This window comes from Arachis ipaensis, chromosome B04, assembly GCF_000816755.2.
Source record: "Arachis ipaensis cultivar K30076 chromosome B04, Araip1.1, whole genome shotgun sequence".
In the NCBI taxonomy this organism is placed as follows: domain Eukaryota; kingdom Viridiplantae; phylum Streptophyta; class Magnoliopsida; order Fabales; family Fabaceae; genus Arachis; species Arachis ipaensis.
Genome location: NC_029788.2, coordinates 120,067,617 through 120,082,559, shown reverse-complemented (window position 1 = coordinate 120,082,559; position 14,943 = coordinate 120,067,617). Strand labels below are relative to the sequence as shown.

The following is a 14,943-nucleotide window of genomic DNA, read 5'->3' as shown; positions in this document are numbered from 1 at the left end:
ATGCGTCTTGATGAGAGGTACGTTCCGTACTTGCAGATGGCCGGCTTGTACCATCTTGCGAGACTGAACGACAGATGGTTCCGACTAGACGAGCCCCTAGTCAGTGCATTCGTCGAGAGGTGGCGGCCTGAGACGCACACCTTCCACATGCCGTTCGGAGAGTGCACCATCATGCTGCAGGACGTCGCATACCAGCTGGGGTTGCCGGTGGACGGTCATTATGTTAGTGGTTGCCTAACAGACTTCCACCTATACATTGAGGGTGGGAGGCCTGCTTGGACGTGGTTCCATGAGTTGCTCGGTGTCTTACCTCCTGAAAACCAAATTCAAAAATTCGTAGTGAACTGCACATGGTTCCAGGAGACATTTGGAGAGTGTCCCGACGGGGTTGATGAGGAGACAGTTAGGCGCTTTGCACGTGCCTATATCATGATGTTGTTGGGGACGCAGCTGTTTGCCGACAAGTCCGGCAATCGTATACACATCAGATGGCTACCCTTTGTTGCTAGACTTGAGGAGATGGGTGGCTACAGTTGGGGGTCGGCGGCACTAGAATGGTTGTATCGATGCATGTGCCGAGTCGCCAACAGACATGTTGTGAAGTTAGCTGGGCCGTTACAGTTACTGCAGTCTTGGATCTTTTGGAGGTGGGAGAGAAAGAAGGACCATGACTCAGCATTCTCACCCTCAACTAGTGCGAATGCCACAGGGAGTATGTTGGAATTCCCGTCCTGTGCAATCGCCACAAGCAACGTTCCGCCATACTTGCCATATAGATGGGTGCCGTCAATACTCACCAACGGTTTGTAATGACGAAATGCCTCGATACAAGGGGGAAACGTCCAGAACATCCTATGAAAATAAGCCCGAGACTCGTCCACCTGTCCCCCAACTTGAACAGGCCAAGTCCTGAGGACTGCTACAGTACCAGGCATCGTCCACTGAACTCCTAACACCCACCGAGGGAGCTCGTTGTACGACTCATCCCAGTCCCCATAGATGATTGCAACCGCCTTCTGCTTCGCCATCCACACCCTCCTATATGTAGGCCTGAACCCAAAGTGTATGTCCGTGGCATTTAGAAGCACCTTGATGTTGACGGATGCGTCAGCCCTAACCATTGGCATAATGAATGTCGCTATCACATGATAGTCCAAACTCATATGGTCGCTGGAGATGGAGGTGGCGAGACAGGTATGCGGTCCGTTGTACCGCTTGACTTCCCAGATGCCCTTGCGTTGTCGGAGACTCAACCGAATCAACCATGTGCACCCATTCCCAAACTCAGAACACTTTCCCACGTATCTGCGATAGTCAGACTCAACTACCTTGTACTGTACCCCTCGGCGGATGCTGTAAGTCTTCACACTCAACAGCGCCTCATCTTTATCCTGAAATTGTTGACCAACTTGGAACTCTGTCATACTGGCAGACCCTTCCGTATCTCTAGCGCCAAATCCAGCAAGCTGCCCAGGATATTCGTCCTGCCTCATGGCATCCAGGTCCAACGATGAAAAATGGGGTGGGTACTGCTGTGTGCCAGAACTAGATCCACCTGTAGCCCTTATCGGATCACTCGCTCCAACATCATCGCCGCTGTCATCAGCGATCATATCCGGCTCGACATCATCGTCATCTGGATCATCAAACAATCCCTCTCCAACACCAGCCGGTGTAGGACACTGTACTTCGGTCGGAAGATGTTCCCCATATCCAACCTCGTCTCCAACATTGCCGCTGAGATCAACAGCGAACGATAGGGAGGCGGCAGGCTGGATCGGTGGCTCATACACTGGAACGGACGATGAAGCAACCGCAGGTCTCGAGCTCGAACCGGCCACCGTGGCTATAGTGTTGGCATTCCGGTTCGACCCACCCGAGCTGGATACCACGTCAACCAACTTTGCCAACAGCTCTGGTGTCCTCACCTCGGGAAACTGCCTACGAGAAAGAAACATGACCTGCAAGTCCTCATCACTCCCGATCGTGAAACAATCATACTTTACCGTATCATGGAGCACCGTGATTGGAATGCGATAGAAAAACTTCTTAACCCTTTTCACTCCTTCCAGACCAAGCTTGACCAGCACGGAGCTAACGAGAGAATCGTAGCTGATCGTTGGGCTCACGATAATACATAGAGGATCCTTATCAGTGAACTTCACGCCAAACTGAGTTTTTCTCTTAATCGATCCTCTGTGGTGTACTAGCACTAGAAAACTATCCTCACTAGCCATCTCACCTCTTTGTTGACAGCAACATGAGTTCACAGCATATATATAGAGCTCCGCTTCACACTAATTCGAATCAACTTCATTCGCACCATATATATATAATTCGAATCAATTCCTTTCGAATTACCATGCATTAGTAATTCGAATCTACATGTCTCGAAATATGCTTTGCGTCACTATTTCATACTAATTCGAATTAATATCATTCAATTTATTTTTGTGTAATTCGATTCTTATTGATTCGAATTACGTGGGGATTTTGCATGCATAATTCGGTACTACTTGATTCGAATTACGTGGGAAGAAAGCTAGGGAGTAATTCGAATCCTATTAATTCGAATTATATAAAAATGTAATCTAGTGGATTGTTGTAGCAAAATTTGATTTGGCGGATTTGGGTAACAATGAGCTCCCGTTGACTCATTTGAGTTTTTTACCCTTTTCTTAAATTTTCGGATATCAAAAAGTTGGATCTATCCACCTTTAAATGACACTGCGATGTGATGGCTGAAATCTGAATGTTTTAGATAATTTATTCATTAATTTGATTTGATCTTGATGTTAGTTTTTTACTTTATATTCCTGCAAATTAATGTTCTAATTATTTAGTGTCAAATTATTTTTGTTTCATTTTATTTAATTGGTTTAAAGTGACAGCAATACTTTATTATGTTATGAAGTGTTTACTCTTGCAAGTATTCTGTCATATAAAAAGTGAAACACGGTTTGGGAGATACTATTTACATATCAAAATTAGACTATACTTTTTTTTGGAATTAATGAGAAAAAAAGCATAATAATTAATAAGGCTTTCCTTAGCATATGATTATAAAATGTAACTCGAAAGCCTTGTTTGTCAGCATGAAATTTTAAGCTTTCATTTTTCTAAACGCTAACAAATCATTAAAAGGAAATAACAAAATATAGACGCTTGACAAATTTATATTGAAACTATTTTATAAGTGTAGCTTGAGAAATTAATTTCAAAAGTGAAGAACATTCAGGACTATGTTATTTTAAGACTATTGTATAACTATTTGCGATTGAATAAGTAATTCTGTCAATAAATTTACAATACTGCAAAAAATTAATAAAAATTAATGAACTGATTCTACATGTCTGATAGTATCCAACAAAATCACCTATAACTAATTTGGACAAACCAACCAATAACACTGCGTAAATGAAGCACAAGAAGCAACATTCAAAATACTAAATGTGGGTTTGGTTTTGGCCGATTGCGACAAATAAATATGTACCGGCAAGAGAATTTATATAGGAAAAAATATATCTTAGTTCTATGCTCCCACAATGTTTATATACGCTATAAGATCACTATGTATCAAATCAGTGTTAAAGCTAACACCCCTATGTTTATCAGCTTGTTAAGTCCTTCATGTGAAGAAGTGCTGCCACTTAGTTCTCCAGCATTCACATATTGACTTCTTCCAGTGCCAGTATTTGCAGACACATTAACTGACCAACCATCTATGTAAAACAAATTTTAAGGCTGAATAAGCATTACAATAATAACTAACATAGCCCCAAGCAACGAAAAATACAGCTAACTTTATCATGGCATCCTATAATTCTCATTCTTTCCAGAAATTAATTAAAAGAAAAGTTTCAATTAGTTAGCAATAAAGGTTTCATTTGAACTACAACCGCTAACAGATACATTATGCTTAGGCCTTAAGCTATGGCTACAAGACATTGTGGGCTTTAAGAACAAGAAAATTTCTTGGTTGGAATGGAAAACGAACAACTTAGGAGCTTCACGGAAAAATAATGAAAATAAGGGAATACAACTAAATGTCAGCGAAAAAAAAAAACAAAATCTAGGGTAAGGGCTTAAGAAGAGAACGAAACCGAACCTCCTTGAACGTGTGAAACTGGGCATCTTGCCAAGGAACCTGGATGATTTTGGCAAAGAAATGCAAGTAAACGACGAGAGCGGTGCCGTGAGCTGCAGCAGATCATAAGGAAGTAAGGAACCAGTCAAAACGATCGGCGCAAGCGAAGAGGCGGGAGAAAGGAACAGCAGCTGGCGACGGCTCAACCTCCTCTGGCTCCTCGATCTCCTCCTCCACCTCAACCTGTTGCGGCGCCGAAGTCTCGGCACCGGGATCAATATACAGAGACGGTGACTCCGGCGGCTCCGAAACCTCGACACCGGAGTGAGAGGCTGTATGTGCGGCGGGGACCAACCGAACAGCTCTCTCGACACCATCACGCCCTCCGATCCCTACTAGAATTGAAGCTATTTCTGTTAGCTTTCTCCATGACACCCTTTTCAATATTTTGTTCCCTCAAACAGCTTCAGATTCAACTGAAACCAAGATCCAATTTTGACTCTCACCCATCGTCATCCATTTCAAATTCTTCTCTGGGTTGATTTTGATTCCTCCAAAGGTGAAGGTTATGGTGATGAAGGAGTGGCAATGAGGTGGTTTGTGGCAGAGGTGGTTTGTGGCAGAGAAATGAAGGTTAGATCAGAGAGTGTTCATGTGATGCGAAGAGAGAGATGGGGGATGATGGTAGTAGTGGTAATGATAAGGGTATTTTGGGGTTTTTAGATAATTTTTTAGTGTTTGGATATTTTTGTTGTGCGAAACTCATGTTTTATGGATACAAATGGTAATTTTCTTCTTTTATGGGTAGATTTGTTGGCGTTTTTAACTTTCATGGGTACAAATGGTAGTTTACTCTTTCAAATAATTGAAACAACAAAACAAAAACATATTAAAATAACAAAAAAGTCAAAATTATTCTTCATCTATATTAAACATATTAAAAAAACAAAAAATTAAAATTGTTCTTCATCTGAGTTCAGAAACCTTCAGTATTCTTCATCTTCTTCTCTCCTCCTCCTATCCTCTCTCTCTATCTCTTAACCGTTTCCAGAAATCTCCTTCTCTGGAATCCGTCCATCGGAAAGTTCAGAAACTTGCCGTTGTAGGAAGATCAACGCTTCTCCGTCGTTACCTCAGGGTTCGACTCTAGGGTTCATACTTTGGGATCTGATTCGTGGAGAAGGATTCAGCACTTTCCCTCCCCTCTGAAGCACATCAAAACAGCAAAATCCTAGCAATAATTGATTGCATTGAGCTCGGTAGCTAGCTACCCACGGAATTTAAAGAACCTAACACTATGTTTGGTTTAATAGAAAATGGGTGGAAAGAAAATTGATGGAAGGAAAATGGATGAAAAATAATATTTTTCTTTGTTTGGTTATGAAGGAAAATAGGAAGGAAAGAAAATTTTTGTGTGGGTCCCACTAAAAAAATTTTCTTTCCATCACAAGCAAGAAAACAAGAAGAAAAGTGCTATATTTTTGTATTTCCAATACTACCCTTAGTTATATTATTATTAACAAATATTAATATAAATTTAATTTTAATATATTATTATAATAAAAATTTATATTTAAATATTATATGTATTAGATAAATAATTTAAATCAAATATATAAAATTATAATATTTTATAATATTTATAAAATATAATAAAACATGAATAAATAAAAATATTTATACTTTATTTTATGATAAGAGTATTAATATAATTTTATACTATTATAATTTTCTTTCTTCTCACTTTTCTTTCCATCCAAACAAAAGAAAATTGAGTAATTCTCCACATACAAGTGATTTTCCATACAAGTCATACAAGTCATTTATATTCACGCCGTTTCATGTTTTTTTTTGTGCCTCTTTTTCTTCTTCTTCTTTCTCCGTGCTTCCTCTTCCTCTTCCTCTTCCTCTTCCTCTTCTTCTTCTTCTTCTTCTTCTTCTTCTTCTTCTTCTTCTTCTTTCTCCATTCTTCCTCTTCCTCTTCCTTCTTCTTTCTCCGTGTCTCTTTTTTTTCTCTTCCTCCCTCTTTTTTTATTGAATTTTCTTCTCCTCTTTTCGTTTTCTCTTTCTCCTTCATCAAAATCACCAGAAAAAATGAAGAAACATTATTCAAGGTACGTTTCTTGCCTTCTCTTTCTCCTTCTTCTTCTGCTTCTTGCTGCACGTTCTTCTTCCTCTTCCTGTTCTTCTTCTTCAATTACGTGCTTTTCTCTTTGTTTTCTTTCTTCGTTATTCTCGATTTCCATTGTTTTTTGACATCAAGCTCTGAAATCGTTTTTGAAGAAGAAGCAGCAGAAGATGAGGAGGAAAAAGAGAAAGAGTTGTGAATTATGGGTGTATTTCTTAAATCCTTTGGGTGTATTTCTGTAACGAATTTTGGGTGTATTTCTTAAATCCTTTGGTGTATTTTTGTAATCCTTTGAATGTATTTCTGTAATCCTTTGGGTGTATTGATTTCAAGAAGAAATATACTGTCTCTCCTTATATTGGGTGTATTTCTGTAATCCTTTGGGTGTATTTCTGTGATCGTTTGGTTTATTTCTGTAACTGTTTGGGTGTATTTCTGTAATCCTTTGGATGTATTTCTGTAATCGTTTGGGTGTATTTTTGTAATCGTTCGGGTGTATTTCTGAAATTTCATCATCTTCAAAACAATTTCAAAGCTTGATTTCAGAAACCATGAAAATAAAAAAAAAAACAGAAGGAGATCGAAGGCAAAGAGAGAACGCTTTTCCATACAAATCATACAAGTCATTTATATTCATGCCGTTTTCACGTTTCTTCTTCTTCGTAAAAAAGGAAACGAAGATGAAACACGCGAACAGTAACGCGTGTGTTGTTAGGCCCAACTTGTAAGACTTGTAAACAAAAATGACTTGTATGTGTAGCACTCCTCTATTTTTTCTCTATTTTCTTTCCATCTATTTTCTATTCATCCAAACAACACACAAATAACTCAACTTTTCTTTCCATTTTCTTTTTTCTTATTTTCTTTCCTCTTATTTTCTTTCCTTCCATTTTCTTTTCAACATCCAAACAAACCCTAAAGGAGAAGGAAGGCTAAACCACTCAACTGGGCAAACGCTGCATCTTTCTCCTCTATGGAAGTTCTTTGAATGCCCCTTCGCCCTCCATCGCCGAGCCCCGTCCAGCCGTCGTCGTCCAGCGCCTCTCCCTTTCTGGCAGCCACCGCGTCTTCCTCCACTCCTCCCTGCACTCTGCCACTCTCTGTCTGCATCATCAAGAATGGAGCCTCTGACTCAGGTTGGTTCTTGATTTTTTTTGGTCTGATTTTTCACTGCTTCTATTTGTTTTTCTGTTCTGTTCTTGAGTTAATTCTGGTTTGTTCCTAAGTATTGTAGTACTTGATTTTTGGTTTTTGCAATGTCTTTGGATTATTTTAACTAACTGTATATACAAGAATGTGTAGCACTTTGTTGGATAGGGGAGCGTTGTCAATTTTTTAAGTGGTGGTTACTATTGAGATCTGAGAAGGTTGTGGCATTTGGTTGATGTCTTAGTGCCAATAGGTGTCTTGTTATGGTAATATGTTAATAATGGTAATGAATGGTTTTTTAAGGATTAATTTGTGAATAAGGAATGAGGATACGACAAAGTGTTTGAACTTTGTTTTGGATATGCGGTATTAGCACCTAGTACTCATATTCCATAAGATGCTAGGCTAATATGTGTTGGAAATATTATCAATTGTTGGAGGTTGTGGTTTTTATGAATGTCTTGATGATCATCTATTCGCCTTCGGTGAAGAATTAGGGACTGGAATTTCATGTAGTAAACATGTGCATTTTATATAGCTTCATAAACTATTCTGGCTTTTATCGGCACCAAGTGAATTGGCTAAATCATTGGCCAATTTTGTTGCCAGATAATGTCCGAACTTGAAATTCCAATCCATGTACAATTTGGTAAAATCTTATATGGTAAAATCATATTTGTTATATGGTAAAATCGGGGATTAGTAATGGTCGTACGAAGAAACTGTTGGCCACTCCAGAATCTGAACTGAGGCAGCGGTTCAAGGGACTATGACTTTGTGCTTGGCCAAGTGAGTTATTGAGATTTCTGCTACATGCTTCTTGGTATCTAATTATCGTTGACAGTATATGTATATAAGTAATTGGGGCAATGGGATTTTCATGTTCTTACTTTTTGCATGCTTGTGTCTATGCTCATTTGATCCTTGTAGTTGACTCCACTTATTTGTAAAATGGCTTTATTGTTTTACTTATTGAATGTGAACTTGATGAAATATGTGATGAGCAACCTTTATTTTGTTATGAAACAGAATCATTTGACTTCCAAAAATTTTGTATTCTAAAGGCTTCAATGGTCTAGTTTTGAAGTTACAGTAATATTTTGATTTTTATTTTAGCATTGGAGCGTTACTTATTCCTTGATATTATTTTCATGTTGACATTTTGTTTGCATTATCTAAATCCCAAGTAACTGTGTCCTACTTTTAAGATCCTATCCCAATTTATTTTTAGGGGAGTTTAGATGTACCCCTGAATTAACTTATTTGCCAGTTGTGTTATTTTCGATATTGCTGCCTTGAAATGTTGTAAGGCCTTTGTTAATTTCTCTTTAGCTTAATTAAATATATCATCCCATGCTTTTATATATTTCATTAAATTCATTGTATTGGCTAACTTTATATTCATTTTTTCCTTCTAATGGGTAGTTCTCTACGGAAAGATTATACAGTGGAATAGTTCATGGTGTTAAACATGTGCATTTTATATAGCTTCATATGGAAGTATAGTCATTGTTGTCTTAGTCAACACATGGTTCAATGATTAACAGAACAATGTATTTTATTCAATTTGCTTCCAGAGTTGGCATGTTTGGAGAGTCTTGAGATTTCTTGCAGTAAAGTCACTAATTTTGGCATCAGCTTTCTAAAAGGTACTTTCCGTCTCCTTGTATTATTGTGGTGTTTCAGAACAATCAGGATTTTTTATTTTATAGGTTCAACCTAGAATTTTCATCTTCTTCCATGGATTTTTCTTTGTTTTCTGTTTTTATGTGAATATATGGTTATAATTCTGAATGCAGCTATCAACCAATCAGTTTGTCTTTTCCGGGGAAAAATTTCAGTTATATATCCAATCTTCCTTGTGCTTCATTTCTTTGATGTAGACTTCAGTTGTATAAATCATTCTTGGAAGCATCTTCCATGATAAGTATGTCATTTAGCTGGGATTGTATAGGAACTCGTTTGTTTATTGTTTTAAACTATTTGTGGATTACATCGTCACTGGTGGTGGTTTTCTTAAACCCTGTGTCTGTTGGTTGTCAGGTGCAAGCCTTCTTTGCTGCAGTGAAGGCATTGTCACAGAAAGAAGTGCATTATGGTTCTTATGCAACATCAGAGCAGGTACTGTGGGCTCGTTAATTTTGGTGGTGCTGAATGAATAACCGAAGTCTGTTGTTAAGAACTTTATAGCCTCCTATAAGTTGTTCTTACCATACTTCACTATCTGTTAATAATTATTTTGTATCCTCTTCCTTTCTTGTATGCTAGTTTTTCATGCAAGTTAAGGGGTTTATCTGCTGGCAGGTGATTGTGGCTGGTGATCTTTGTGCTATTTGTCAAGAGAAGATGCATGCTCCAATATTACTTCATTGTAAACACATCTTCTGTGAAGATTGTGTATCAGAGTGGTGAGACTTGCTTTGTTGTTATATATACTGGCCTGCATAGTAATCTGAAATTATTTTGTTATTTATTTTGAATTGCACTTGGTTACCTGTATGTATGAGTTTTTTTATTTTCAAATGTAGCAGTAGTTTGCTTCATCTTTATCGATTTTAACTTAGAAGTTTCATGTTATGCTTTTTAATTTTTAGCATAGAGTTATCTGGTCCTAGATTTTGCTTTTCTAGAGTATACCCGGCTCTTTAGGTAGTAGAATGCGCAATAATAGCCGTTGATGAGAAAATTGCAGATATATTTATCTATCATATAGGATTCTGTATGTTTCAAATTTTTAAATTATTTTATTTTATTTTATTTTCCAAATTCACTGATCTTACAGTGCTTCAATCTCTCTTGCTACTTTCATTTTTATTCCTTTCTATTTTCTTGCTCTCTTATTTTACCAAGTTTGAGAGGGAAAGGACCTGCCCATTGTGCAGGGCTTTGGTAAAACCAGCAGACTTGAGGTCATTTGGTGATGGTTCTACTAGTTTATTCTTCCAGTTATTCTAAGATATTATAAATACAAGCCAGGATGTTTTTCTGCTATGAAGCTTTTTACATTTTTGAAAGAAGCAACCTTGATATATATACACCAACAACACATGTAAAATTTCGCCGGAGGCATTCGTGGTTACACTTTGAGAACGTCGAATGCGGAGGAGTCACATTGAACTGGTCACATCATGTTCATATAATATACTAGTAAGAGGTTAAGTGTATCTTCTAATGACCCTATAAGCTAGAGGAAGTTCATTGTAAGTCTATGACTCTTAATTAAGAAATGAAGGTCTATTTCTGCAGTTTCTGCCATATATAGTGTAAAAGTGACAAATATTTCCGAATGTGGTTTATGAAACACACCCGCAAGGAGTGTTGCTTCACTTCACAAAATCTTTGTGTAGTTTTATGTTTTTGTTTTATTGCATTTGATCTGATATTTTCCTTTTCTATATATTATGATAACTTAGTAGGCGGTAGTTTTAATTAAGAACTATGTGAAGATGCTTTTAATTATAGGTTATTCTGAATTTATTAGATGAACAGTTTGTTTCTCTTTATTTGTAAGAAGGGAGACTAAGGATAATCAACATCATTTCACTTGTGATATTGCTTCTTTAATTTGTTATAGATTAGTTATAAATAACTAAAGTTATGATCAAACAATATACAATGGTTTCATAATCCTGGTTGTCACTTGAAATAGGTATGTTGCTCAAAAAATGGTCTAACTATGAAATAGGTTCTCCATCTCACTAGACCAAAATAAATACTAATGACAGTAAAGATTAATTTTCAGAGAATGGTCAAAAAGGAAAATTCAGTCACTATTACTTAAATACTTCATACGAGGCATGAGCTGAGTTAGTTCCAGGTGTCTTTCTAAAGTACAGTAATGATTGTTGAAAAGTATATAAGGTAGCGTTTGGTGGAGAGACAGAGACAGAAAGACTGAGACTGAAAGACAGATACTAAGAGACAGGGATTAAAATAAATTTCAGTATTCTGTTTGGTGCAAAATGAGAGACAGGAATTGAAACAAGAATAAAACTCTAATTTAATTTGCACAAAGAGTAAAATTGGAATTAATTAATTGAAATAAAAGTATTTTAGGTATAAAATGTTATTAAAGTTTCAGTCTCCATCTCTAAATATTTCAGTCCCCTGTGTCCATACTTTTTGGAGGTACTGAAATACTGAAATTTTAGAGACAGAGACAGAAATTTTAGTACCAGTCTCTGAACTAACAAACACGATACTGAGTCTCAGTACCTCAAAACAAACGCTACCTAAAGGACATGAAATGAGATCATTTGCGTAAATGCCTATATGGTATCGTTATATGAAACAATTACAAGTATATATAAACTTGTGTTAGCTACTTGTACTGGTTAATATTATTTTACTAGTAGAGAATTTTAATTACTTCTAAGATGAGGCAGTAAGATGAAGTCATTTCAAAGCTTGATTGTGCATCTTCTGATGCAAAAGAAAGGAATGAATTGATTTGGACTTGCTACTGATACTTTGTAACATTCTGATTCTGAGGCCACTGTAGTACTGTACCATATAATATAGGATTTTTGTTCAGAAAATTCACCATCCAAAATCTCTGGCTGGTTTTGTTGTTATTTAACTTATTAATCTTCTTATGATAATTTGACTTCTATTAATGCATTGAATCAGAATACCAATACTTTCCTAATATAAAGATCAGAAAAAAGTGCAATTTCAATTACAAGAAGTTACAAAAAGAAAGAAAAAGAATAACTTTGTATAGATCAATATCACAGTTAACATCTCGTTTGGGAGAATAGGTGAACTTTCTGAGTTCCGAATAACCACTCGAAGAGGTGATTCTGATGGTGATGGGTTGAAAGACGTTATCCGGGACACCCCACTCGAGCTGTCATAAACCTCTGGGACTTCGGCAATGCCATCATCCAGGTACACTACATCCTGCATTGTCAGCTGATGGTACTCCACAATCTCCCTTAGGAAACGGTTTCCCTAGCATATACCTCATTCTCGCCTGCCAAGCGAGCCTTCTCGGCAAGAAGCGTCTCCAGTTGAAACCAAATCTGTACAAGTTACAAAAACATAGCCATATAGGACCTAAAGTTTCATATTTAAATGATCATATTGTTGTTAAAAACACAATGAGTTCTTGGGATATATGCATAACACAGGGTAGTTAGTATATATGCATATAATAAACAATTCCATAGTATGCTTGAAGCAAAAGAAAGCTCTTGCCTTCAACCACTAAATGTGTACCACTTCAACTATCTTTCAATGCTGTATATGATAGGCAAACATGCAATGGTGTAAAAGCTAGAAGGGATGAAAAAAATAATCTCCAGCAAAAATGAGGTTATAAACTTATGAGATTCATACATATAACTCATGTTTAGATAAAACAACACATGAAATTGGAAGATGCTTTCAAATTTTGTTATGCCTGTATGAGTGCTTCATAGGTGTTGTCATATCAAATTTGAAATAGGGAACAACAAATAACCAATACCATATCATCATCTTCACGGTTCTGTCCCTTAGTGGTAGTGGTACCGCGGTCGCGGAGCATTTTATTTTCTTCTTCTAGTTGAGAACACCTGGCTTTTGCAAAAGCCAAATCTGCTTTAACAGTTTTTAGCTCGCGAAGAAGTAGTTTTGCTTTGGCAGCCGTTGCCATTGCCACCTGCAAGTTGCAACCAAAGCAAAGTGAAATTATGCTTGTTCAGTTACTTAAGAACATAAACATTTTATTCAACTAAATTGTCATTACAAACTCAATTTTCTATTCAGAAATGCTATCAGAAGCGGTTGATAATTCAAAGGTGTAAAAGGTTGAAAACTACTCATCAATCCAATGGTTAAAAAATATTATGATGTTCCGCCATAAACTTCTGACAATGAAATTCTGGTTTAGTATTTTTCTTATGATTTTATAATGGTTGAATGTGTCATTACTGATCTGCATAGAACCATCTTATTCAAACTAAAAAATCTATTAACATCTCTGATATAGCTTATACAGTCTGTGCCTTCACTTAGTGAGGCAAGAACACACGATTACATAGTTGGCAATACTTCTCGAGATGCCTTGAGTTGTGATTCATTGTCCTCGTGACTTCCTTTAAGCCGGATTTGAGTCTTCAGTTCTGCTGTCTTGCTCTCCACGATCATTCGACCTTCCTGAAGAAATTTGAGAAGCAGCAATGAGATGAACAATGTTATGTTGTTTCAATACTTGAAATGATACAATTCCCATACACCAGATAATGAAGAATCAAATTAGTAGTTAACTATGTGTCTCAGCTAGTTAACAATTCTGTTTTTTGCTGAAAGCAAGATGTTACTACATTGTTACCCTATAATAAAACATCATTAATAGACATAGACCAGGTTTGATGTTTCAAGCGTGGAAGAAACATTTCCCAACTAATTCAAACAAAGCCATGTAACTTGTTATGAACTGTGGACATAAACCAATTCCAAGGTGGAAACATATAAGACAGAGAAGTTACCTCAAAAGCCTTCTCAAAGGTGTCACCTAAGTGATTAAGGGAACTAGTGATTCACCTTTATTTTAATTCATTCAGGGGAAACAAGCTATCAGTTGAAATATATCATGCAAAAACAAACTGAAATCATGAAGCAATGTACAATATGAAGACTGTAGAGATAAAAGATAAATATGGTGTTTGAGCAAGACAGCAACAAATTGTAAGCCCGGTCATATGAAAACTGTAACATACCCAAGTAGTGCATAGAAAAGAGAAAAGATAGTGTTTGAGCAAGCCAGCAACAAATTCAAGGTTCGATGATAATCAACTCTGATGATTTTTAGCAAAGAAAAAAAAAATTAAACTCGGTGATTATTCAGCAAGACAGCAACAAATTCAAGATTCAATCACTAACAAATTAATTGATTACCAATTCAACATCATCTCAAAATACAGGGAGAAGGCAATCTGGGAAAGGGAGAACAGGGGAAGTGATGATGCATGGACTTACCAAGGGCGACTGGGTGACGAAGAGGATCCCAGCCCAGAAGAGGACGAGCGATGAAGCAAGTGACGACCCTACGACGGTCCACGATCCACGGCGACTCGCGACGGCGAATACTTGAAACCAGAAGACGACGGGCGACGACGATCCGACGAGTGCTTCTGTCGCCGGAGAGGAGGAGCCTAGGGAAGGCCGCGAGACGTTGAAACACCGGCGATGAGCTCGATTGCGAGACAAGAGAGGAGAGAGGGAGAGATCTTGCGTCCGACGCACAGTGAGAAAGATTGATAGAGATCGAGCAGAGAGAGACAGAGAGAGAGGATAGCAAGAGCAGAGAAGAAGATTTCAGAAATCTTCAGAGGCGTGAACGATTTTAGTTTTTTGTTTTTATAATATGTTTAATCTTATATAACTACTAGTTATGGGCCACACACCTCAAGCCTATTAAGCATAAATTCTATGTGTACATGATAATAATTTAGATATAGTTATCTTGGTGTGAATATGTTAATTGATAATTATTAAATAATTTGATATGTTTAATTAAATTGTTACTTAATAATTTTAAATTATTAATTTTACTATAAATATATACAACTGCATATAAATTTTTATTATATGT

General features: G+C 37.1%; 3 protein-coding genes and 1 pseudogene across 3 annotated transcripts; 2 read left to right on the top strand and 2 right to left on the bottom strand.

The window, feature by feature from the left end:
- On the top strand, positions 1 to 509 carry LOC107637097 (protein MAIN-LIKE 1-like). Its single transcript, XM_016340544.1, has 2 exons — positions 1 to 402; positions 489 to 509. The coding sequence occupies exons 1-2, from the start codon at positions 1 to 3 to the stop codon at positions 507 to 509; spliced, it is 423 nt and encodes a 140-aa protein (XP_016196030.1).
- LOC107637098 lies at positions 528 to 2,237 on the bottom strand. The gene is made up of 3 exons (XM_016340545.1): positions 2,007 to 2,237; positions 1,435 to 1,961; positions 528 to 1,305 (listed from the first exon to the last, which is right to left on the bottom strand). Exons 1-3 carry the CDS (start codon positions 2,235 to 2,237, stop codon positions 528 to 530), a joined length of 1,536 nt encoding a protein of 511 aa, XP_016196031.1.
- On the top strand, positions 9,294 to 10,720 carry LOC110271600 (RING finger and transmembrane domain-containing protein 2-like). Its single transcript, XM_021122596.1, has 3 exons — positions 9,294 to 9,485; positions 9,669 to 9,772; positions 10,214 to 10,720. The coding sequence occupies exons 1-3, from the start codon at positions 9,294 to 9,296 to the stop codon at positions 10,317 to 10,319; spliced, it is 402 nt and encodes a 133-aa protein (XP_020978255.1). The 3' UTR covers positions 10,320 to 10,720.
- LOC110271598 lies at positions 11,985 to 13,888 on the bottom strand (annotated as a pseudogene).

Bases quoted from the DNA above. Each gene is read 5' to 3' on its own strand.
- LOC107637097 (XM_016340544.1), top strand. From the start codon at position 1: ATGCGTCTTGATGAGAGGTACGTTCCGTACTTGCAGATGGCCGGCTTG. The intron at 403-488 runs GTTAGGCGCTTT...TATACACATCAG, and splicing joins ACGGGGTTGATGAGGAGACA to ATGGCTACCCTTTGTTGCTA.
- LOC107637098 (XM_016340545.1), bottom strand. From the start codon at position 2,237: ATGGCTAGTGAGGATAGTTTTCTAGTGCTAGTACACCACAGAGGATCG. The intron at 1,962-2,006 runs GTAAAGTATGAT...GAGGACTTGCAG, and splicing joins TCACGGTGCTCCATGATACG to GTCATGTTTCTTTCTCGTAG. The intron at 1,306-1,434 runs GTCTGCCAGTAT...TGACTATCGCAG, and splicing joins GGCGCTAGAGATACGGAAGG to ATACGTGGGAAAGTGTTCTG.
- LOC110271600 (XM_021122596.1), top strand. From the start codon at position 9,294: ATGTCATTTAGCTGGGATTGTATAGGAACTCGTTTGTTTATTGTTTTA. The intron at 9,486-9,668 runs GTACTGTGGGCT...ATCTGCTGGCAG, and splicing joins CTTATGCAACATCAGAGCAG to GTGATTGTGGCTGGTGATCT. The intron at 9,773-10,213 runs GTGAGACTTGCT...TTATTTTACCAA, and splicing joins GAAGATTGTGTATCAGAGTG to GTTTGAGAGGGAAAGGACCT.